The sequence below is a fragment of the Dipodomys ordii genome, unplaced genomic scaffold, assembly GCF_000151885.1.
Source record: "Dipodomys ordii isolate 6190 unplaced genomic scaffold, Dord_2.0 Scaffold22, whole genome shotgun sequence".
NCBI classification, from domain to species: Eukaryota; Metazoa; Chordata; class Mammalia; order Rodentia; family Heteromyidae; genus Dipodomys; species Dipodomys ordii.
Genome location: NW_012267238.1, coordinates 13,916,898 through 13,941,479, shown reverse-complemented (window position 1 = coordinate 13,941,479; position 24,582 = coordinate 13,916,898). Strand labels below are relative to the sequence as shown.

The 24,582-nt window shown below is 39.0% G+C and overlaps 2 protein-coding genes across 4 annotated transcripts; both read right to left on the bottom strand.

The window, feature by feature from the left end:
- Positions 1 to 1,656: 1,656 nt before the first annotated feature.
- On the bottom strand, positions 1,657 to 11,366 carry Tmem126a (transmembrane protein 126A). Of its 3 annotated transcripts, none has more exons than XM_013013904.1 (5): positions 11,050 to 11,244; positions 8,411 to 8,506; positions 4,376 to 4,569; positions 3,280 to 3,394; positions 1,657 to 2,329 (listed from the first exon to the last, which is right to left on the bottom strand). In XM_013013904.1, the coding sequence occupies exons 2-5, from the start codon at positions 8,497 to 8,499 to the stop codon at positions 2,137 to 2,139; spliced, it is 591 nt and encodes a 196-aa protein (XP_012869358.1). In that variant the 5' UTR covers positions 8,500 to 8,506; positions 11,050 to 11,244; the 3' UTR covers positions 1,657 to 2,136. The 3 variants fall into 3 exon arrangements, with proteins under 3 accessions (XP_012869358.1, XP_012869359.1, XP_012869357.1); XM_013013903.1 differs by lacking the exon at positions 11,050 to 11,244 and adding an exon at positions 11,259 to 11,366 and having other exon boundaries at positions 1,661 to 2,329; XM_013013905.1 differs by lacking the exon at positions 11,050 to 11,244 and having other exon boundaries at positions 1,658 to 2,329; positions 4,376 to 4,469; positions 8,411 to 8,499.
- A 5,090-nt stretch (positions 11,367 to 16,456) lies between these two features.
- Tmem126b (transmembrane protein 126B) lies at positions 16,457 to 24,043 on the bottom strand. The gene is made up of 5 exons (XM_013013891.1): positions 23,927 to 24,043; positions 20,335 to 20,456; positions 18,907 to 19,100; positions 17,045 to 17,156; positions 16,457 to 16,807 (listed from the first exon to the last, which is right to left on the bottom strand). The coding sequence occupies exons 1-5, from the start codon at positions 24,002 to 24,004 to the stop codon at positions 16,633 to 16,635; spliced, it is 681 nt and encodes a 226-aa protein (XP_012869345.1). The 5' UTR covers positions 24,005 to 24,043; the 3' UTR covers positions 16,457 to 16,632.
- Between the last annotated feature and the right edge of the window lie 539 nt (positions 24,044 to 24,582).

The window sequence follows — 24,582 nt, the reverse complement described above, 5'->3', positions numbered from 1 at the left end:
TTCATGTCATTTGTCTACCTTCTGAATAGAATATGGTAGATTTGTATGGAACAGAGTAAACCATTTCTATTAATTGAAAAGACAAGAATTAGCCAAGTGTGGGAGTGCATGCCTCTAATTCCAGGTACTTGGGAGATAGTCATGACTAAGTTTAAGGTCAGGCAGGCAGAAGTAGCAAGCCCTGTCTCAAAACTTAGAAAAGTAAAAAAAGAAACAGAAGGGCTAGCCCTAACTAGCAAGTGCTAGATCTCAGTCTGCCCTCCTTCCCCGCATTAAAAAATAAATAATAAATTATATATATGAGGGCAGATGTTAAAAGCCCTTTTTTGGTTATTGAAACCATTCTAAATGCTTGTATCCACTTATAGCTGCAGCTAGTAATAATCAAAACTTAGTTACAGTAGTGACCATCTTGGGTGTATTATTAATGTTTCCAGTTTGGTAGTGTGGATTTTTTTTTTAAAGGAACCCTTTAATTCTTTAACCCTTCTAATTCATAATTTGTGATAGGTAGAATTCTGTTTCAATAAAAGTAATGGATGGCTGGGATATGGTTCAGTGGCAAAGCAGTTGCCTAGCAAGTGTGATGTTCTAGGTGTATCAAAAAAGAAAAGACCAAATATATAAATATAACAGTTAAAGTAATGGGAGGCTGGGAAGGTGGCTCAGTGGTAGAGTGCTTGTCTTGCAGGCATGAGGCCTTGGGTTTGATTCCTCAGCATCACATAAGCAGAAAAAGCCAGAAGTGGCACTGTGGCTCAAGTGGTAGAGCGATGGCCTTGAGCTGAAGAGCTGAGGGACAGTACCCAGGTCCAGAGTTCAGGTCCCACGACCGACAAAAAAATAAAATAAAGGAAATGCAGGTAGGCAGCTTTGGATCACAGAACTTTTTTTGCCTTTTAAATTTTACATATGGATATTTTTCCCTCTGGTTGTAAAATATACAAACAGGAACTTCAGAAAAGAAGAAATTACTCAGGAATCTACTATAAATACTTTGGCATATTCCCTTTCCTGTACATAGATTATACTTGGTGTAAATTTTTTACAGATGCTTGGTAGAGAATATGTTTTATGTGCCTGTTGAAAGAAATAATCTTTCCACCCTGGTGATCATGGGGTGACATGTCACAGCCAGATCGCCCTCCCATCTAAGAAGTCATCTTTCACAATTTATCTTCATTTTGTGAAAACTTGAAAATATTCCAGTCTATTTAAAATCACTGGCAGTTCTTTTTAAAGCAGGCTGGAAGCCTATTTTACTTATAAAGCTATCTTTTGTAAATTGTATTTTTATATAATTCTAAGATAAATTTCCTTAACAGAAAAAGTCACTTTGCAAAGAATAGTAACAATATGCTCATGATGGCACATTTTTCTTGGTTCATTCCTGTAGCAACTAGTATGCTTTATAAGAAACCTTAGACCTACGTTATCCTGTAGTCATATACCCACATTGCAGGTACTCAAAAGCTTCTAATGGGTGGTAGCCAACATTACTACCAGTGCAGGTATAAACCGTTACCATAGAAAGTTCTGTTGGACAATGCTGATTTAGGGGCTGTTAAAAAAGAAATGGTTTAAAGAATTGAGAAATCAGATCACTTCAAAGACTTAAACCATCAAAGGAAATGAATCCATTAATATATTTCACACAGCAAAATCAGGAGCAGTAAATATGAATTCCAAGTGCTATGTTAGACTACATATACGTATGAATGTTGGAATACAGAGGGTTTATTGGCTTATTAGCACAAAGCTCAAGCCCGTGAAATTATAAAGAACAGTTCTTTTATTGATGGAGGCTTCAAGAGAGACGGCTTAAGTCTTATACAGTGTTTCAGATGAGATAGGTACTTAATGTGAAGAAGTGGATGAAACGGAGAGACACTATTGGGCAAACCAGAGAAATCAGTGTTTTTTTTTGTTTGTTTGTTTATGCTTGCCTCACTTAGTGCTCTGCCATTCATTTACATCACCAGGCCTCCTGTTTGCCTTGGGTAGTCCTTACTACTTACTGTGTTGCCCTGTGTAGTACTTTTGTTGTAGGGTCACAGAATTATATACACTTCGTTTGATAACTTAAAATCTTTGTATTTTTAACAGAGACAGGCTATTTTCACCAATTTATTTGTTTTAAGTCATTTTTAGGTCAGGCTCAGGTAACTGAAGAGCCTTTATGAGTAGTTTATACTGTCTAGATCCAAGGTATGCTGCAAATGTAGTCTGAAGTAAAATGGGAAATAACATTTTTCTAAAGACAGGCTTAGAAATCCTGATCCAGTAAGTTAAGATGTTTGCTTTATCTGGTAGCAGTGCTGATCCATACCTAGGAGAAAACATTGAGATACTTTACTACAAAAAGACTATCAAGTAGCAAACCTATACATAAAATATATTTAATCCTGGAAGTTTTAAGGTAAAATTTATCTATTTAAAGATAATGCCACTCTCAATGCCTGTTCTAAAAGCTGTCCTGTTTTCTTTTTTTAATTTAATTTAATTTATTTTTTAATTTTTTTAATTGTGAAAATACCATACAGAGGGGTTACAATTACATGGGCAAGATAATGAGTACATTTCTTATCAAGCATTGCAGCCTCCTCCTTTGTTTACCCTTCACATCCCTTCCCAGCCTCCTCCCCCCCCCGCCCAGCTGTCCTGTTTTCTTTTGCCCTGTTCACCCGTGGAAGGTCTGACAGAAGAGTTCAACAGTGAATAACCAGAATTACTTCAGAATAATAGGCTTATAGATAGATTAGGGATATAATTTGTCTTGAATATAAGTGTTGAAATTTAAAAATCTTAACAAAATATCATGCTAGGCAAAGTACTTACTTGCCCATTTATAGTGAGCATTCAGTGCACAGATTAGGTTAGTTTTGAACTATACCGAGGCATTTTAACTTGATAAAATTAGATTCTTTTTTTAGAAACCTATCTTAACTACTGATCATTCTGATCAAAAATCCTGGGCTGGGAAGGTGGGTCAGTGGTAGAGTGCTTGCCTTGCATGCATGAGGCCCTGGGTTCAATTCCTCAGCACCACATAAGCAGAAAAAGCTGGAAGTGGCACTGTAGTGGCAGAGGGCTAGCCTTGAGCTGAAGAGCTGAGGGACAGTGCTTAGGCCCAGAGTTCGGCAAAAATTAAAAAACAAAACAAAACTTTTGGCCTAAATGCCTTACAAAAAGAAAATACATTTGCTGTTTTAAGTTCTGAGTTTTCTATGTATTTGTATACACTGTAGATTTTTAATGATTATGAGAAAACAATCTTACCTGGCTGCTAGACCACCATTTACAGGAATAGCCAAGATAATAGGGTACAGACTACCCACAACTAAACCAATCAGTCCACCCCGTGTCACAGTACAGGTTTCACAACTCAAATCACCTAGGAAATAAATCTGTTAGCTCTAGAAGTAGTGGTCATGACAGTTGCCACTGTCAAACATAACTTAAAGGATCCGAGGTCCATTTAACTTTCAGATATTTTATTTTCATGCAGTAAAGCAGCAAATGGAATTCTGCACCTCCCTGTTTACAATATAGTTCTTGTACAGACTTAATGTGGGCAAATCCATGGATTTGATCCCCAATATCCGGACAAATAAAAAAGTGCATGTGTAATACCTAAAACAGCCAGGAAAAAAAAAAAAAAACTGATAACACCTCAGGAAAAAGAGTGTCTAGTTGGTTTTGGATTGGGTTATAATCATCTCAAGCTACAGGTAGCATCTAGCTTTCTGTACTTGTTTTGTATCAGCAGACTTAGCCTAGTCTTTTCACTATTCAGTGTACCTGGCAATAACTTGGATCATCAAATTTTTCCTGACTTAAGGGATTCAAACATACTAATTGAATTAATCAGACCTGGAGCAGCATTTAACTAGAGATAGACTACTGTTTTTAGCCTTGTATTTTAAATGATTAATCAAAGGATTTTTTTAAATGTACTCAAGCATTTAGCACATCTTAAAGTTCTCTAAGTTAAATCTACTATTTGAATACATGCATGTAGTACTTTAAGAAGCTAATAGTTTAATCCACCCCCAAAATTTTCCCCTTTGAAGAACTTCTCTATTGTGTATGTCAGTATTTAAAAACAAAATTTAAAAAATAAAACCACTCATACACAATGTTTCAAAATACTTCTTCTGAGGGCTTTGAGGAAGATACTTCATGGAAAGTAATTAGAATTGCTATGTACATTTTATTTGTTTGGTAAATCATCGTATTACGAATTGTGTCACATAACAGCCTCATGAGATTTAGTCTTATCAAATAACCACATTATATAGCATGTTGCTACTATATATTAATATTTAAGTATTAACTAAATCAAACTCTTAGGTGATAGTGAAATAGAACTTACCTGTACTCAAAGGTAAACTTACAAAACCTTTGTAAGCCACAGTAGCTGTCAAAAATGGGATCACTGCCATTGGTAAGCCAGATGCCACTGGAGCCTTTGTAACATTCAAGACACGTCGAAAAAGACTATTAGCTATTAGACCACAAAAAGCAGCATTAAGTCCAACGTATGTTGATCCATATTCAAGGACATTCCTAAGAAGGTGAGAAAATAATTTTTTTATTATGTTTGGCTAAGATCTCCAATTCTGGAATACATTACAGAATTTGCCAAGACTTTGGGAAAAACATGTCTATTCTTTAATAACCCCACAGAACCTAACGGTAAATCATTATATTTAGGCCAGATTCTTACTCTAAAAAGCTTTCGAATTTGGTCAGTATTTAAGGATACAGAGAGAGTTTGCTAAATGTGTTTTATGATGCTTGCAAAGGATATTAATACAGAGAATTTCCCCCAACTATGCCATCAGAAGCAGCTTGTTAAGAATGAGTTGGATGGCTCTCTTCTGAGTTCCCACAATATCCACTCAGTACTTCTCCAGTGCATCTATAAGGTGGTAAGGACCTTATAGAGCTTTACAAGTGACGCTTTCCCGTCTATTCCGATTTATAAATAGACAATAGATACAACGATGTGCTTAACTTGGTTTCCGTTTAACTCCACAATGTGTTGTGTTAACACAAAGTGTTTTACCTAAAGATTCAGTCTCAGGAATGAGCTATTGAGAAAGTATTCAAATTCAAGTGAGACCTTGCTAGACCTTACTTGATATAAGAGTAAAATGAAATGAAGTTTAATCCAGTGTATTTGTGAATTTAGAGCCCTGTTCAGTATATTCTTTAGTTTTGGGGAAAAAAAAAACTATCACTGAATGTTAGAAATATAATAATTATTTTTACAACTTGTATTGCACCTGTAGTGCAATTCACCCCTTAAAGTTTTTATTACTCATAATTAGTCAGACCAAGCCCCATGATAACTTCTGAAGTTTATACTCATTGAAAAATTTTTTCTCAGACTCCCAGTAAACGCTGTACATTGTATAATTATGAATACTTTGTATTTATAATAACATTTGTCATTTCAATCATTGAGAGCCTATTACATGCAGCAGACTTGGTAAATGTATAAAAAATTACCCCCTACCTTCAAGATTTGCATAGTTTATTAGTATTGGAGAAGAGACAATATAATAGCAATCTATAGAAATGGTTCAGGAACTTGGGGTACACATGATATTTAAAGAGTGAAGAGAGCTGAGCACCAGTGGCTCACACCTGTAATCCTAGCTACTTAGGAGGCTGAGATCTCAGGATTGAAGTTCAAAGCCAGCCCTGGCAGGAAAGTCCATGAGACTCTTATCTCCAATAAACCCTAGAAAACTGGGAGTGGTGCTGTGGCTCAAGCAGTAGTGCGCTCCCCTTGAGCTGAAGAGTTCAAGTCCCCCCCTCCCCCCCCAAAAAAAAGACAGCCTAGAAAACATACTAAATAATCATGGAAAATGTAAATGTGAGATTAAGGGAAAGAGAAACAAGCAATTAATCTAAATTATTTATTTTATCCTTATTAAAAACCATGTGAAGTATGTACTACTGTCCCAACTTTAGTTATAGAAACAACTCAGAAATAATAAAAAATAATCCAACTGGAATCTGAAGAACACACTTCGTTATCTCCCAGCAACATTTTAATTTCCTGTAAGACTTGAAGTTTTTAGTAACTAATTCATTTAGGACAAAATTGTCATTACCACCCCCTCTAATTTTCCAAGGAGGGGTTCTTCCATGGAGGTTCTTTTTTGGCAAGACATACAGGAAAAAAGCAGACACTTTAAATAAGAGACCAACTTAACAAACAGTAGTGGAATATAAAATATAATTATTCCATAGATGAGGAATTAAGGTGTTTGAAAATAAAAAGTTCATGCACTTCAAAATATACCAAGTTACTGTTAATCATATTTAATAGTCTGACAATGAAATAAGGGATGAGGATCAAAAAGATAAGACATAAATGAACAGAAATTGGAACAAGGAAAAAATAATAGGGCATTGTTACATGCCCTGATTAGGTGCAATGTTTGAAAGCAATTTATGATCTCCAAGTTAAATCTTTACTTTCCAGGTCTAGGTCATTTCCTAATGCTCTCTTCTAATTTGGTGAAAGTACCAAAGAAGCTTTCCTGTCTTTAAGGCTGCTGTCATCTAATTCATTCTTTATATTCATCTTTATAGCTTCCTGCCTTTCAAGTTTCAAGCAACACGGGGTATTCTTTCACTTGTATTAGGAAGATAAGTTTATGCATGTGTGTGTGGGAGGGGGATTGGTGGTGGTGATGACTATAGATAGCTTCTCCCTTGTTGAGGCAGTGACAGTAAGATTGCAATTAGTATAGTTTTCACACCTGAAGATAGGAAAATAATTCCAAAATACATATCAAATCCTTTCCCTTTCATCTCAATGTGATGTGTGCAACCCTCTTTGCTTACCAGGATTAGTATGCTACGTTGATTGTCTTCCTCTTTCTTTTCTACCTTAAATCTTGTCTCCAAAAGGCAGCTTTAACATTCATTAGAAAAACTAGTTGGATTGCATTTTCCTGCTTGAAATTCTTCAGTTTCTTATGTCCATTTGCCTTATGCTTCAGTAACACTGAGTCATTAACTATGAGAAACCCTTCAGCCTAGGAATAGGTAATCCCTTCTGAAACAATGCCCTTCCCTCTTTCCAGGCTAGCTCCTTTTCATCCTTTAGAAGCATCATCCATTTCATTTGAAATGTAACTTAGTCAGATTTACTGGTTGTCAAGGAGAACTAACAGCATTTTGTGGAAGTACACTGTGATTGCATGTGATTGTCTGAAAAACTCAGTATATTTCCTTATTTCCTTGAAGATCTTGTGGTTTGGGTGGTACTATAATTTAAACTCAGGGTCTTATGCTTGCTCAGCTGGTGTTCTACCACTTGAGCCTCACCTCCAAACCTGATTTCTGTTGGTTATTTTTCTGCCCCAGCTGTCCTTGAACTGTGATCCAGTATCTCATCCTCCTGAGTAGCTAGGATTACAGTGTTAGCCACTAGTGCTTGGTTCTTAGTAGTATCTTTTTTTTTTTTCTCCAGTCCTGGGGCTTGAACTCAGGGCCTTAGCACTGTCCCTAGACTTCTTTTGCTCAAGGCTAGCCACTTGAGCTACAGTACCACTTCTGGCTTTTTCTGTTTATGTGGTACTGATGAATCCAACCCAGGGCTTCATGCATGGTAGGCAAGCACTCAACCACTAAGCCACATTCCCAGCCCCTTAAAAATCTTTAGCCACGGTCTAATTTCTCTGGCATTCACTTTCTAGCCACAGGTCTGGGTACTTTTTACACAGGTAAGCAATACTAATAGAAATGAATTTAGAAATAAGAAATGAATTGGGAAAGATTAAGTTTTTAAGTTTTATTATTCAAATAGGCCCATAAATATTTACATGTATGTGGAAAAGCTAAATTATCATGCAACTATATACATCTAGAGACACCTAGCCTCAACTTCCAAAAATAGCTATGCAGTGTTGAGCAAAATGATTAATCTCTGAGCCTGTTTCCTCAAGAGAAGGGCTACCTGTGGGTGATTCACACTTGTAATCCTAGCTTCTCAGGAGAATGACCAAGGTTTGAATAGACTTCAACTTCAGTAAACCATCAAAATTTCATACTGGAGGTGTGATCAATGATAGAATGCCAACCATGAGCAACAAAATCAAGTGAGAACATGAGACTGTTAAGTTCAAGATCTGTTACCCCAATACCTTCCCCCTCTAAAAAGAAGAGAAAAAAAGAGAGAAAGGGACTTAGTTTCTTGATATCCTCTGTTATAAGCCACATAAACATGAGATAATGATGAAAATCTATCTGTTGAAAGCTATTTTACAATTAGGAGATCCTAGGGCTAGAGCAAGGCTTAAGTAGTAGAACACTTGGCTATGATGTGCAATGCCCAGAGTTTAAATGTCAGTAACAAAAGAAAAAAAGTTTAAGGGAGTCTTACCTATCTGCTTCTGGAAGTTGGTTAATTTTTCTGGTTATGATATCAAAAACTAAGTTTTCCTTGAGAGTATCATCTGGTTTATGATCCATCTTGAACCTTTAGAAACATGAAAACATTTTTCAAATCCACAGAAAAAAATTTTTAATAGCTTTCTGAAGACTAAATAGTTAAGAAAGGACTGCAGATTAAGTTCATGATTTGAAAATCTACACACAAAAGAACCCCCATGCACTAAAAATAAATGAAAATAGTGATAATAATGAAATAGCAAAATATGAGAAATAATTTTTTTTGAGAGGACTGGAAATGTGACTCAAGTATTTCAGCACTAGCTATGAGTGGAAAAGTGAATTGTGTGCAATGCCCTGAGTACCAAGACACAAAATTTTAGGAAATACAGAATATTTTTACAATCCCCCAAAATCTCTTGAACAATTAAAAAATAGCATTAAACAGAAGACAGAGAATTAACATTAATGTTGGTAACTTGTGTTTATCTACAGATACAAAGACAAGGAAATGTAGGAGGAAATGTTTGCAACTTACAATAGTTAAAACCCAGAACATATACAGAACAGCCAACAGAAAACACTTTGTGTATGTGTGTGTGATAATGGGGAATCCTGGGTTTGAACAGCACTCTGCTTTGGAACTCTATTATAGTTATGCCCCAGCCCTTTCTATTTTGTTAAGATAGGGTCTGTAATTTTGTGTGGTCTGGCCTTGAGCTTGAATCCTGCCCCTGCCTCCCAAGTAGCTAGAATTACTAGGCATTGTACCACCATAGCCAGCTGGGAAATATTTTAACAAGCACTTCTCAAAAAAAGGCACGTCAAACTGCCAATAAATGTGGAAGAATCTCAACTTCAACACAACTGGGAAAATAAAATCACAATGAGGTAAATTTTCTACTAAACAGCCAAACAAAAATTCTAAAGTTTTACAGGTAACTTGATTGTAGATGAGTAAGAAAAAAGAAACATAACATTGTAAAAATCATTCTTGGCTGGCTGAACAGAACAAAGTTTAGACCGTATGTGGTTAAGTTACCAATAGTTTCCTTGATCTCTGCACTGGACAGGATGAATGTCAAGAGTAGGGGAATGGTGAATAAAGATTGGGTTAGCTAAACAACACTTTCAAGCTAACAGTTTTAGAAAAGCAAAGGTTGCAGCGATTCAGGCTTGGAATCCCATCACTTAAGAGGCTGAGGCAGGAGGATAAAGAGTTCAAGGCTAGCCTGGGCTACTCAGCAGAACCCTGTCTCAAAAAATATAGTTTAGAAAAAGGAAGGAGGGAGGTGTGAAAATATAATTTGTATGCACTTAACTGTACCTATCTATGGAATTATCACAATGAACCCTCATCCTATATGCTAATTAAAAAAAATAAAAGCTAGGTGTTGGTTGGGAGTCTTGAGATCTGGAGGATGACAAGGTTCAAAGCTAGCCTCGGCAGACAAGTTGATTTGATCCTATCTCCAAAATAACCAGTAAAAAAAGCAGGGAAAAATGAGGTTCAAGTAGTAAAGCAACCAACCTAGCAAGTTCAAGGCCTTGAGTTCAAACTGTATTATTGCCAAAATAATAAAGCTAGAATTAAAAACAAAACAAGCATAAAACAAAGTTACAGGATAACATAATTTTGTTTTTGGTTTTGTTTTTTTTTTTTTGTCAGTCATGGGGCCTCAACTCTAGGCCTGAGCCCTGTCCCTCAGCTCTTCAGCTAAGGCTAACACTCTACCACTTGAGCCACAGTGCCAATTCTGGCTTTTTCTGCTTATATGGGGCTGAGGAATCGAACCCAGGGCCTCATGCATACAAGGCAAGCACTCTACCACTGAACCACCTTCCCAGCCCCAATAACATAGTTTTATGAATCAGATTAGTCTGCTACAAGATCATAGCATTACTTTAACAAATATTTACATATAAAAGTAATTTGGAGAATGTTGAATCACTGAAATTCAGCGTCTAGATGTAAAATTACCCAAGAAGCTGGGCTGCTCGTGGCTCACTCCTGTAATCCAGCCTACTCAGGAGATTGACGTCCTAGGATCGCGGGTTTAAAGCAAGTCTGATCAGGAAAGTCCTTGAAACACACCTCCAATTAACTAGCACAAAGTAGTAGCACTGTGGCTCAAACTGGTAGGGCGCCAGCCTTGCCCAGTGGCTAGGCCACGACATCAAGCCCAACAACTGACCAAAAAAAAAAAAAAAAGGATAAATTTGGGTCAGATGTCTAGGACTTAAAAATTTAGGACTTAGATTTCGACAGTGATAGAGAAAATCCACGCTACATAAATGAGGTGGAGGAATAGGTATTTAATCAAACTCAAATAGGTCCTCATGAGTAAGTCAGAAATTTTCTTTACAGTGTCGGGCCCAGTACTATTATCACCTTTCTGTTTCATGCTCTGAAAACTGGTGAAGTGAAATACGTTTTTACACTGTTTCTCTGAAAACTCACCCTTAATTCCCTAAGAGTGCAGAGTAGCACTGGTAGAATTGTACTGATTGTATTAATTGTACTAATTCCCTATTAGAACAATCCCACCTTTACCGCAAACATTTCAGTAGGTTTTTGAATGACCTTATTACTAAAACATTCAGAGACAGGTAACAGGTAGGACTGCGTACTGAATCTGGCCTGGTTACCCTTTAAATGCAGTTATCCTTGGGATTAAATCCAGTCACTTAAATACAAGGTCTTTCCTTCTAGAATGGAGAACAGAGGGTCAGCCAGCACGGTGGGTCCACCTCCCCTCCTCCCTCGTTTCATTCCTGATCGCCGGTGGACTATGTCGCCACACGTTTCTTCTTCATCTCTTTTCCCAGAAAGACACTACCTCCCAGCAGCCGGCTCCGGGTTTCCTCCTGGGCCGCTCGGGTCTCACTACCACCTTTGCTCCATTTGCCTGGGCGCAGCCATCTTTAGCCGACACGTCACTCTGCGCGATCTCCACTTCCGGTTAGACTTCCGGCGTGCTGCGCGGCGGGGGAAGGAGCAGTCCTTTCAACCCCTGCCCGGGAGCGGGTTTGGAGAAAATGCGGTATTTTACATATAAACTGCGTGGCCTCAAACGCTACTATTTTGCTGAAAATCTTCTTGGGTACACTACTTTTGGCCGGTGGAGTCCAGCTCCTGAGGTTGGCCCGGTGTGTAGGCTGGCTCAGAAGAAGTCGTAAAGGAGGGGGGCTCCACTGTTGTTTCCCCTCTCCCCCCCCTCCTCCCCACACCTTTTTAAGCTCTCGCTTCTGTGTTAGGATCTGATTGATTGTCCAAATATAACGAGCAATTTGAGCAAAACTTTATTTTTTTTCCAGTTCTGGGGCTTGAACTCAGGGTCTGGGCACTGTCCCTCAGCTCTTCAGCTCAAGGCCACAGCACCACTTCCAGCCTTTTCTGTGTGCATGCTAGGCAAGCACTCTACCACTAAGCCACGTTCCCAGCCCACAACCAAACTTATTTGTAAATATTTTTATAGTTATAAGTGTGATGAACAGAGGGGTTACACTTACACAAGACAAATGACATTTCTTTAACTTTTTTTTTGTTATTATAAGTGATGTGCAGGGCGGTTACAGTTACATAGGTCAGGGAAAGAATATGTTAATACTTCTTGTATAATGTCACCCTTTCCCTCCTGCTCTCCCTGTTTTTCCCTCCTGTCCTCACCTACAAATTGTATTGTTCATTTTCAACATAGAGAAAACCAACTTTTAAGGCAGAAGAAAGACAAACTTAAAAGTCCCAAGATGAAATAGATCAATACATACACATTGTACAAGGCAGAGATTACAAAAGCTTCCTTTTAAGATTAAAATATAAATTACTACAATTATTTAATGACTTTTTATGAATTTGAATAAAACCCTGCATAATCTGGCTTCAAGATGACTCCAAAATCACCTTGAGCCATTTTAATACTCATTGTACTTGTTTGCATTGTACTTAATTTTCATTTCTTAACTCTTAAGGGTTTTTAACATTACAGCCATGCCGCTTTGCTTGGGCCACTCTCCATCCCTAGATTTCACCTGGCGGGTGTCTCATTTTTCAAATCTCTTGATTTTTCTAAGCAAACCTTGACCATTCTAAATTCTGTTAACCTCTCTATCCTGTTTCTTTCAAGGAATTAATGTATTTTCCTTATCAAATATTTCATGAAACTATCTATGGACTTTCTCACATGATAGTGAGATACATAAAAACAATTGTAATTGTGTATTTTATGCTATTTTTGAGATATACAAGGAACAGTTTGGGACATCTGTTTTGAATAGCCAAAATCCTTTCAAGAGAACAGCTAGTTCATGGGAGGCAATTCACAATGGTATTACTATATCTTTTGTGACTTGAGCTTTACTTCAAGAGTGTTTACATAGGGCTGGGAAGGTGTCTCAGTGGTAGAGCGCTTGCCTTGTATGCATGAGGCCCTGGGTTCGATTCCTCAGCACCACATAAGCAGAGAAAAAGAGCCGGAAGTGGTGCTGAGGCTCAAGTTGTAGAGCACTAGCCTTGAGGTGAAGAGCTGAGGGACAGCACCCAGGCCCAGAGTTCAGGCCCCATGACTGGACCCAAAAAAAAGAAAAAACAGAGTGTTTACATAGTGATCTTTTAAGTTTCATATTGTCCTTCCCTTTGAGTCAGAGGACAGTTTTGTTTTCGAAATAGGGTAATAAACTGCCTCTTCCTTAAAAACAAAGTTTGAAAAGTTTGTTTCTAGTCCCCGTGTAAATTTAAGGTTCACCTTTTCTTCAGCTACCACATAGATACCCCTGTGTAGCCCTCACCTAGGCCTACCTCATTACCTCTGTGTTGGGACTTGAGTGGACAGATGAAGCAATGCAAACCTGAATGCTCATTCTACATGCCTTTTAGAGATCATTTCCTCATCACTGGTTGAAACAGTGGAAGTGTAGCACGTCTGCTGCCATCACATTGCAGCTTAGGGAATATTCATCACTTGATTCAAAACTATACAGTACAATAGCCACGAACCATATGTGGCTATTGACCACAAGAGTGAGGAAGACACTACATGAAAGGAAATGTACTCCATTACTTGACTCCTGTCATTGTAATCTGTGTAGATCATGTTTCTAATAACAATAAAGTAAATAAAAAGGAACATAGTCCAAATTGGGATTTGCTGTAAGTAGATGACATGCACTATTATTTTGATTTTTTTTTTGGGGATCTGGTCGTGGGGGCCTGAACTCTGGGCCTGGGCGCTGTCCCTCAGCTCTTCAGCTCAAGGCTAGTGCTCTACCACTTGAGCCACAGCACCACTTCCAGCTTTTTTATGTGGTGCTGAGGAATTGAACCAAGGGCCTCATGCATGCAAGGCAAGTGCTCTACCACTGAGCCACCTTCCCAGCCCCAACATGCACTATATTTTGAGTATTTAGTACAAAACTTTTAAGGCTATATATTGAAATGATTATAGTTTAAACAAAAGTATTGAGTTTAATGGAATTATTAAAATGAATATCTTCTTGCTTTTTAGGTAGAGCTACTAGAAATGTAATAGTATAGTAGTACAGGGCTTGCATATTACATTTCTATTGGACAGTGCTGATTTAGAAGCTATATCTAAGCTTTGTTAGGTAAATAATACATAGGCATAACACTTCAAAAATTTAATTTTTCATCCTCCAAAATATCTGAGTAACTGGTAATAGTATATCATTGTATTCAGTATATATCTATCTTAGGATTGACAGACTTTTAGACTCCATGCCAAGAAAGTCTATGATTGCAGTTTTGAAACTTGGATAGATATGTGTGTGTATACACACACATAAAGGTTTATTTTCACAAAAGTAATCATTGAAAATCAGTTTCCTTTTACTTACATTGCTTTCCATTCAAGATTTGAAGAAAACTCTCCAAGTATTCTGCTCACTAGGATGGCACAGATGGAATTCTAGTGGGGCTTCATTATATCTGTTTGTATTTCTTAATTATGTAGAAACTGCAAAACCAACAATGGGTAGAGAAGAATGGGCAGTAAGGTTGAATGGGTTTAAAAAAATGAAAACAGGTTGGAGCATGGGATAGCTTAAATGCCCAGGCTAAGAATCTGAATAATCTGAATCTGCTCTCTTTTATTTGCTTTTCTTGCAGTTGAGACATAAGTTATTAATGGTGGGACTGATATAATCATAGTTGTATTTCAGTAAGACTCACATGGCATAGAAAAATGGAGGCAATATGAGAGATGAAGATTAAATGTTTTCCAATTTAAAAACTCAAAAGACATAAATTAAAAATAGTACGGTGCCAGAGGCTCATGCCTATAGTCCTAGTTACTCAGGAGGCTAAGATCTGAAGTTCACAGCCAGCTTGGGCAGGAAGTTTATGAGACTCTTAGGTCCACTTAATCACCAACAAGCTAGAAGTGGAGCTCTGGCTTAAGTGGCAGCACTAGCTTTGAGTGAGAAGCTAAGGGACAGAGCCTCGACCCTGAGTTCAACTCACAGTACCAGAACATGTGTGTGTGATCTCTTGATCAGGTACTGTTCCTGAGCTCTTTTTGCCCAAGACTAGAGCTCTACCATGTTAAGCAGCAGTGCCACTTCCGGTTTTCTGGTGGTTAATTGGAGATTAAAAGTCACAGGGACTTTTCTGCTGGGACTGGCTTTGAACTGTGATCCTCAGAACTCAGGCTCCTAAGTAGTTAGGATTACAGGTGTGATTCACCAGTACCTGACTGGAAGTGAACTTTCAATCTCACAGATCCTACTTGTGTCCTCCTTCCAAGTTATCCTCCATATGTTGGGAATATGTTATTTCAAACAATGTAGCTGAACTTTGGGTTGTTCACAGAAAGAGATAGAATATAGCTATAAATTAGGAATCTGTAATGCACTAGAGAAACAATCTACTTACACCAGAAAAAAACAAAACAGAAAAACCCAATTTGTCATATCCTATTTTTTGTTATTAAAAATGATTGCATTTTTTGATTTTATAAATGTTTGAAAAACTAAGAAAGAGGTAATTGCAGCTTCTTAGCAAAAAAATATTTTTTCTAGCAAAAAATATTGGTACACAGCTAATCCAAATCAGAGAAAATGGAATGTGACTACTTGTTACTACTACCTACACTACTACCACAGTCAAGAAATATTTCATAAGACGGGCGCTGGTGGCTCACGCCTGTAATCCTAGCTACTCAGGAGGCTGAGATCTGAGGATCGCGGTTCAAAGCCAGCCTGGGCAGGAGAGACCGTGAGACTCCTATCTCCAATAAACCACCAGAAAACCGGAAGTGGCGCTATAGCTCAAGTGGTAGAGCACTCGCCTTGAGCTGAAGAACTGAGGGACAGTGCCCAGGCCCAGAGTTCAAGCCCCACGACCGACCAAAAAAAAAAAAAAAAGAAATATTTCATATTTTTAAAAAATACTCAGAAAATAAGGACTTGCAACTGCTGGAGATGATAGATTCTGTTGTCAATTATAATGATAAACTGGACAAACTAATGATGTTTTTCTACTTCCTGGGGCTCATCTTGATAAATATTACTTTATATGATCAGATGCACAGAGCCATTACTCCTTTGTGTTTCTCCTCTAAAAGTATCCTTCTTTGGTTTCCCTGTGTGTCAATGCCTATGGTCCTGTATAATTGATACTTTTTTTTCAAGTCACCAGGAAGAGAGGAATGTAAATTTTTTGTTTTTCTACGTTTGTTTTTTTGCTTTTTTTTTTTTTTTAGCACTGCTGGGGACCCAATCTAGAGCCTTATGCGTGGCAGGTAAGCAACTACCACCATGCTATGCTCTCAACCAGAGGTATATAATTCTTGAGAAGAAGGGGAAAGTGCTGAGTGAGACCACATTTATCTGGACATTTTTTACCCCTGAGGGCATTACTTAGCTTTTGTGTTATATGGGAAATAAAGTACTCTTAGAAAACCATATTCTTTTCAGTGTAAATATTTTGATATTAAAGATTGAGAATTTTAGAAAAACTAGAAATGGAGAGGCAGTGTGACCTAAGGAGAAAAGCTATTAGGAGGGGAAAATGAAACACATATGTTTTATGATAACATTTATTCAATTATTACGTATTTATCAAGTATCTGACATATACCATACAAACAGAACAGAAACAGGAATTACTTTTCATTTTTTCAGCAATGGCTATGTCTTCATCATGAAAAAAAAAAATCAGTCTACTGAGTTAGCCTCCATCCATTGTTTGGTTAATCTTTACATATAGTTTTTAAGTGTGCTTTCATATATTGCATAATGTCGTAGACCATTAATTAGTCCAAAACATGTCTGAAAGATCAGAGGAATTACCATTAGTTTAATTTCTGTTTGACAAAGAAGCACCCAGTGAAGTAAAACTCTTCCTTTTGGTGGCAGTGGAACAGTATGGTACCTAAAAATGAAGAAGAATTAACCATGTCTTCTGGATGCCAAGTCTATCAAAAGTTAATTCATTTCTCCTAAAATGATAATTTCCACTATAGCTCTAGCATGCAGATACAGTACAAAAAAAAGTTAGCTAAACTATTGTTTCAATTAGAACGTATAAATGCCTAAAGAATAAGAAGTTTATTAACTTACAAAAAGAAAAGAAAAAAAGAAAGGAATAAAGGAATGGACAGAGACTTACTTGACTGCCAGTCGTCCATTTTTAGAAAAAGCCAAAGCACTGGGATGTAATATACCACATACTATACTAACCAGCAAACTTCTCAGGACGCAATTTTCCTTGCTTATGTTACCTAGAAAAAGAAAATTTTATTTTCCTCTAAAATTCAGGATAAGAGGACTAGAGATGTGGTAAAAGTGGTAGAACTTCAGTGAGAAAAAAAAAAATTAAGGATAAGAACTCTTTTTTTTTGGGGGGGGGGGCGGTCTGGTCGTGGGGCCTGAACTCTGGGCCTGGGCGTTGTCCCTCAGCTCTTCAGCTCAAGGCTAGTGCTCTACCACTTGAGCCACAGCACCACTTCCGGCTTTTTTCTTTTTGCTTATGTGGTGCTGAGGAATTGAACCCAGGGCCTCAGGCATGCAAGGCAAGTGTTCTACCTCTGAGCCACCTTCCCAGCCCAGGATAAGAACTCTTAAGGTAATATTGCCTCACAAACTCTCAAAAGTTCTTTGTACTATCCTTAATCACAGTGAAACAATATAAAGAATATTAGAAATTCAGTCTATGGCTTAAGAGACATAAAGCATCTTTAAAAAATTCTTCCAGCTGGGCACTGTGGCTCACGCCTGTAATCCTAGGTACTCAGGAGGCTGAGATCTGAGGATTGTAGTTCAAAGCCAGTCTAGGCAGGAAAAGTCCGTGAGACTCTTAACCTCGAATAAACAACCAAGACCCCCATCACCAACAGCAGCAGCAACAACAACAAAATTCTTCCAATTTACTTTAGCTGAAGGAGAGTTACCACTTATGTGTGCTTGTAAAAATTATTTAATAACTAGCAGATGAGTACCTAATTCTCCGTTTATACATGTACTGTCTACTATGGCTCAGGTAAGTCATAGTGCTAGAATAGTAAATATAAGAAACTTCTTAGTCAATTTACTAGGAAAGAAAGACATTAGAAAAATATTTAAAAGATAATCGTAAGTGGGCACAATGCTTTGGAGGTAAAGTGTAATAGAATGTACCTAGAAATTTACAATGAGGAATTAAAGTTTCCATGGAGATAGGATGTTTAGGCAAGGACCTGAAGAATGAACAAGGACTAGAGGCTCCATCAGTAACTACTTGTGAAAATAAAGGTAAGGTGAGGAGACAAGGAATAACATTAGAAGTCCATAATATGCTGGACACTGTGTTAGGCATTTAGCATAGAGCACCTTTAAATTTTCAACAATCATGATGTAAGTACTGTAAATTCTAATTTGTGTATAAGACAATCCAAACTCAGAGTTTAAATGAATTGCCCAATGTCACAGAACTTCAATGATGGAAGTAGGATCTGAAATTGTATGCAAAGTATCTCAGAACCTATTTTCTCAGTATATTATATTGTTTCCCAGTACTTAAACGTGCGTCAGTGTTGGTTGTTTAACTGTGAAAGAAGATCAATACTTTTAGCCTTGCCTGATCAAATGTGGATCAAATATAAAAATATGTGAAGTACTGTGTAACTTAAGTTTACTGTAAGTAATTAAAATTAATGTAATTGAAACTGTCAAAAATATATGTGAAGATACTTGTAAGGAGTAAATATACAAATATAAGAGATTATCAGTAGCATATTAGTTAATGGTTACTTGAACATAACCACTTTTTTTTTTTTTGGTCAGTTGTGGGGCTTGAACTCTGGGCCTAGGCACTAACCCTGAGCTCTTCAGCTCAAGATGAGAGTTCTACCACTTGAGCCACAGCATCACTTCTGGTTTTATGGTGGAGGTAAGAGTCTCATGGACTTTCCTGCCCAGGCTGGCTTTGAACAGCGATCCTCAGATCTCAGCCTCCTGAGAAATAAACACTTTATGTAAAAAGTTTCAGTTTACCTGAACACAAAGCATCAGTTACAAGGAGCTTGTAAGTAACTACTGAAGATAAAAATGGAAGCGTAGCCAATGATGAATATGTCTTCAAAGTATCATAATTGACTTTCAAGCAGCTTCTGAAGACCAAGTTTGCTGATATTCCAGAGATGCTAGCTGTTGTTCCAAGCAGGATTGTTCCATTTATATTTAAAGCCCTAGAAGGGCAAGTACAGAGAAAATTAGGTTTAATATAATTGGACAAATATATCTTTTCTTCAGTAGTAACTTGCTATTATATATTTACTCATTATAAAATAATTCTTGAGCACTCACTACATAAAAGATACTTTTATAAGTGATAAAGATGGGGAAGTAAAAAGCAGAAAGAAAAAATAATTCCCACCCATCTTGGAAGTTGCATTCTGTGGGAGAACATGATTCTCCCACAGAATACTTAGAATTCTTTTGTGGCCACAAAATAATTTTTTTTTTTTTTCAGTTGTGGGGCTTGAACTCTGGGCTTGGGCGCTGACCCTGAGCTCTTGGGCTCAAGGTGAGCGCTCTACCGCTTAAGCCACAGCACCACTTCCGGTTTTCTGGTAGTTAATTGGAGATAAGAGTCTCATGGACTTTCTGCTGGAGCTGGCTTTGAACTGTGATCCTCAGATCTCAGCCTCCTGAGTAGCTAGGATTACACGCGTGAGCCACTGGTACCCAGCTGAATACACAGCTGAATATAAATATATTTAATTGCACCCAAACTGTGTAAGATATTTTTCCCTCCAAGAAAATCTTCCCTGTTATTAAGAATTGTTTAATTGTACCTAGAAAAAATTGTTTACAATTGGTTATACTATCTACAAAATATGCTCGTCCACTTAAAATAATGTCCATGATTTACAAAACCTTACCCAAAGATGTGGTAGATCTAGTTTTACTTATTCTGACTGATACTTAAATCCAGAAAGTTCTGAAGTTTAAGATCAACTATACTTTGACTTTACTCTTGAGTTCTATGAATTTAGACCCAAAACAGTAATGAACTTACACTTACACCATGGAATCTGTATTCCTTTTTTACTATACTCTACTGTACCTGAAACAATCAATCTGAAAGTGACTTCAATCATAATTTCTCCGTACAATACAAATACCTGTAAAAATGGTTTTATTCTAATTATTTGGAATTTAGAAAAAAAATACCTGGCTAATTGGTTGAGTTGGAGTCTAACTCTTTGCCTAGCTGGCCATGACCCACAATCCTCCTAATTACCTCTTGAGCAGCTGGAATTACTTGTAGGTATGACTACTCCTGGCTCTCTTCTTGTTTTATCTTTAAACATGCATTCTTCATATAGCCATCTCAATAGAGTTAATAGTTTCTTAGATAATTCTCAGCAACCATGGTCAGTCAAAACTTGTGCAAATTAAGTTGAGTATGCCTCTTACTTTTCTTTTCTAAGTGATTCAATTTTTTTTTCTATGATATCCATGACTGTTGGTCTTCTAAGTTTTGCATCTCTTAGGGAAGGAGTTGGATGACCAGGTGGGTATACTGCTATCTTGGTGTCCTGGAAAACACAAAATTCTATGCTTTAATATATTTTAAGCAAAGGATTCAATAAACATTTACTGAACTCTTATCTGCCAGACAGTGGCTTCTTTTTTTTTTTTTGGCGGGTCGTGGGGCTTGAACTCTGAGTTTGGGTGCTGTCCCTGAGCTCTTCAGCTCAAGGCTAGTGCTCTACCACTTGAGCCACAGTGCCACTCCCAGTTTTCTGGTAGGTTATTGGAGATAAGAGTCTTACATACTTTCTGCTTGGGCTGGCTTTGAACCGTGATCTTTAGATCTCAGCATCCTAAGTAGCTAGGAGCCACTGGCACCTGGCTCTGATAGTAGCTTTCTGGATGACACAATTGGCAGGATAATGATCATCTCTGCTTTTACAGATGAGAAAACTTACGTTAACAGAGGTTGACTTGCCACCAAGACACTAAGCTTTTGTTTTCAATAGTTTTCCTTCTTATTCCAAGACAGGGGCAAGGCCCTACCTGCTTTCTCTCGTCAGCTAAGGGGGTGGAAACACCTGCTTGTTGACAATTTGTCCTCTCTCATGGAAGCAGGAGAACAGGGTAAAAAGGAGAACAGGGAAAAAAAAATCTGTTCTCTCTTTAGATGGAGACTGTTCCCACCTGGGAAGAGGCAGTGAATTATCGCTACCTTGGTTGATATTAAGTTATACATTCAGTTTTCCAGCAGTGTCTGAGGTGAAAGCTGGCCTTTGTGAGGAATAGCTCTATATCAGGCTGAACTCATGGCACTAGGCTCCAGGGTTGGAGGCACATGTGTCCCAAGTATGAGCTACACATAATTGCCAATACTGAGGAACAATACATTGTATTGTATTAAAAAAAACAAACAATGAGAATCCCCTCAAAAAAGTTTCAAAATGATGCTTTCTGAATTGTTTTTCTCTAGGTAAGACCCTTGGGTTTTTGTAAAGATTTTTTTTTCTTTTGGTTGGTTGTAGGCCTTAAACTCTGGGCTTGGGCGCTGCCCCTGCGCTCTTCAGCTCAAGGTGAGTGCTCTACCACTTGAGCCACAGTACCACTTCCGGTTTTCTAGTGGTTTATTGGAGATAAGAGTCTCATGGACTTTTCTGCCCTGTCTGGCTTTGAACTGTGATCCTCAGATCTCAGCCTCCTGAGTAGCTATGATTATAGGCGTGAGCCACCAGCACCCAGCTTTTGTAAAGTTTTAATAACATTTTAAAAGTCTTTTAGCATTCTGTTACTATGAAGTTAAAAAACTGTTTAACCTGTGTGTCAGTGGCTCAAACCTCCAATTCTAGCTGAGAGGAAGTTAAGAGGAGCATGATTCGAAACCAACCCTGGCAGAGTCCATCAGACTCATATTCAAAAAGCTGGAAAGAGAACTATGACTGCAGTAGTAGAGCGCTAGTCTTGAGTGAAAAAGCTAATGAATAAATCCCAGGCACTAGTACACACATACCCATACCCCGCCCCCCCCATGTTTTGTTCTGTCATTTAAACAAGAAATGGATGTTTCTTACAAATCCAAATTTGTGGTTGCAAATGTTTATTTACTACATTGATAAGAGCAAGATTGATGTAAAATTCAGTTTATTTCTTTTACTCTATATTCTCCAATCAATTAATAAAAAAAAATCAATGGCTATTCACAAATCATACCTATCTCAATTTTAGCAATATTTACAGTCAAGGTCAGTTCAGGAAATCCTATGCAAGAAATTAGAGTAGATTAATCACAATGAACATAAAAGACAGTTTCAAAGGTTCTCAATCTTCAGTGTGAGAAAGTATAGTAAGAGACATTTATTTAAAATGCACCCTGAGATTTGTGGATTTAACAGAGGCAAAATGAAGCCTAGAATCTGCATTTTATTATCAGCAGTGGATTCTGAAGTTGTTGATGAACACCACTTGAATATCACTGTGATGAGAATTAAGCTTAATGAGTATTAAGGAAATAACTCTAACGAAAGACAGCACAGAGGATCATGTGCTCACAGGAGGCATGTGTTCTTCTGAGCTTTAAGATATATAATGAGTAACAATAGGCCAGTTTCCCTGCACTACTGTACTCAAGCCAGTTCGTTTTTCCTAAAGTATTTGGGAGAACAGAGGAACAAAAGATATTTTACAACTTGCAATTTTTTATTTTTAAAGTGTAGACTTTAAAATTTTTTTTTGCTTCTCCTTAACATCCAAGTGGAAAGTGGAAATGAGGTGACAGGAATAGTTAAAGGGGATTTTCTAAGGGAGATTATTTAATTATGTGTACTATGTAGTGTACTATGTAGGCAGATATCAAAAGCACGATTAAACAGAAACCTTACATATTTTCTCTGCCATTAGCAATTCATTCAAATCCTCTCTGAAAAGAAAACATCTAGCTGTAGTATTTTGTAACCTATCTAGTGTACACCCTCAGTTCCCTAGAGGACAAAGAACACACTCACTCCATCCAGGGTTATAATTACAGGACAAAAAATACCAAATGTCAAATAATACTAAAATAATGAAAACAAGATAGCAAAAAGTTGAGTGCAGCCGGGTGCCGGTGGCTCACACCTGTAATTCTAGCTATTCAGGAGGCTGAGGATCGCGGTTCAAAGCCAGCCCGGGCAGGAAAGTCCACGAGACTCTGACCTCCAATAAACCATCAGAAAACCGAAGTGGATCTGTGGCTTAAGCGATAGAGCACTCGCCTTGAACTGAAGAGCTGAGGGACAGCAGCCCAGGCCCAGACCGACAAAATAGAAAAAAAAAAAAAAAGGTTGAGTGCCTCGTCTTTTTGCAAAGCATTGTTAAAGAATCAACTGCCTTCATCACACTTCCCTTACTGAACCAGACAGACAAGTGACTTTCACAAGTTCTTAGTTTACTGTTTGGGAACAGAACGCAACGTGGTCCCCCCGCTAGGTTCTCTAGGACTAAACGACACCCCGTGCTCTCAGAAGAACCTTACTAGGCACTGACCTGTAAACATTTTGTTATGATCTGTACTTCCTCTAACATTACTGACTCCGAGGTGCTTACACCCGTCCGTGTGGGCAGGTGTGTAGATGGGTTCCGGCTGCGCTGAATTTCACATGTGTTACTGCACGTTTTACCGCGCACCTGGTCGGTGTAGGCCAGGGAACCGTGACCCTACAACCCAGAGGCGGGCGCGGGCCGGGAAAACCTCTCCTGGCGGGAGGAAGGCTCCCTGGAGGAGGGACAATCAGAGGCACGTCTCAAAGAGGAGCATCTGCGGCGGGTGGAGGGGATGGGAACCTGGCGGTATTACCAACTGAAGAATACGCCTGCCGCAAGTGTAGAAGTAAGAGAAGGTAAAGCAGACAATCCAGACGAGGCTCTGCCTCCCCGCAAGCCAACTGGGGCTCTAACTGCCCTGGAGAGGCTCGGAGCGAGTCTCTTTGTTTAAGCAATTCACGTGATACCGTCTCACAACACTTTGAAATCACAACCCAGACCACCCCGGCTGTCCGCCTACCTCGGGCCCGCCGTCTCTCACCGGAACCATACCTGCGTCGTCCGGCTTAGCCCCGGCTACGGGCTTGAGCGCCGCCATCTTGACGCCTTACGTGACCGGCGAGTGGGCGGGGATCCAGAACGCTGGGGGCGGGGAATGGGGGGGTGGGGCTGGCGGTCCGCTCGCAACTGCCCTCAGCAGCCAGGCCCGCCCCCGTCCAGTTGAAAGCCGCGCCCTCCATCCCGGCTAAGATTGGGCGCGTCGTCCAGAAATGACAGCCGTTCATTGGCTCCGAGGTAGCGCCCAGCCTCCCGTGGGCCCGCCCCCTTTCGTGCCGTGGGCCCGCCCCCTCCACTCCCCGTATCTTCCCTCCGGGCATCTGTCAGGCCGCCCGGTCGGCTCGCCAGCTGAGGAGAAGTGGGGGTGTTGGAACCATGGGTACGCGGCTGTGCGCCTCTCCTTCCCTCAGGGCCGCTGCGTTCGCTGGGCATGGCAGCCGGCCCCTTTCAGTGGTTGAGGGCGCTGGCCTCTCGGTGTTCAGGTGTTAAGGAAGCCTGTCTCGGCTCGCAAGTGCCTCCGAGCCTCCACCTGCCGCCCCAGCGCGGGAAGGGCCGCCCTGGCCGGCCTCCCGGCCCCAGCCCACGAGTCCCGCGCGCCCGGCCTCCCCTCCCCAAACC

Coding starts and splice junctions, on each gene's coding strand:
- Tmem126a (XM_013013903.1), bottom strand. CDS start 8,499: ATGGATCATAAACCAGATGATACTCTCAAGGAAAACTTAGTTTTTGAT. Junction 4,570..8,410: donor CAACTTCCAGAAGCAGATAG/GTAAGACTCCCT, acceptor TCACCTTCTTAG/GAATGTCCTTGAATATGGAT. Junction 2,330..3,279: donor AATGGTGGTCTAGCAGCCAG/GTAAGATTGTTT, acceptor GTTTTCTCCTAG/GTATGGATCAGCACTGCTAC.
- Tmem126b (XM_013013891.1), bottom strand. CDS start 24,004: ATGGCGGCGCTCAAGCCCGTAGCCGGGGCTAAGCCGGACGACGCAGGT. Junction 19,101..20,334: donor GAATCACTTAGAAAAGAAAA/GTAAGAGGCATA, acceptor TTGCCCTTCTAG/GGCTTTAAATATAAATGGAA. Junction 16,808..17,044: donor AATGGACGACTGGCAGTCAA/GTAAGTCTCTGT, acceptor CTTCATTTTTAG/GTACCATACTGTTCCACTGC.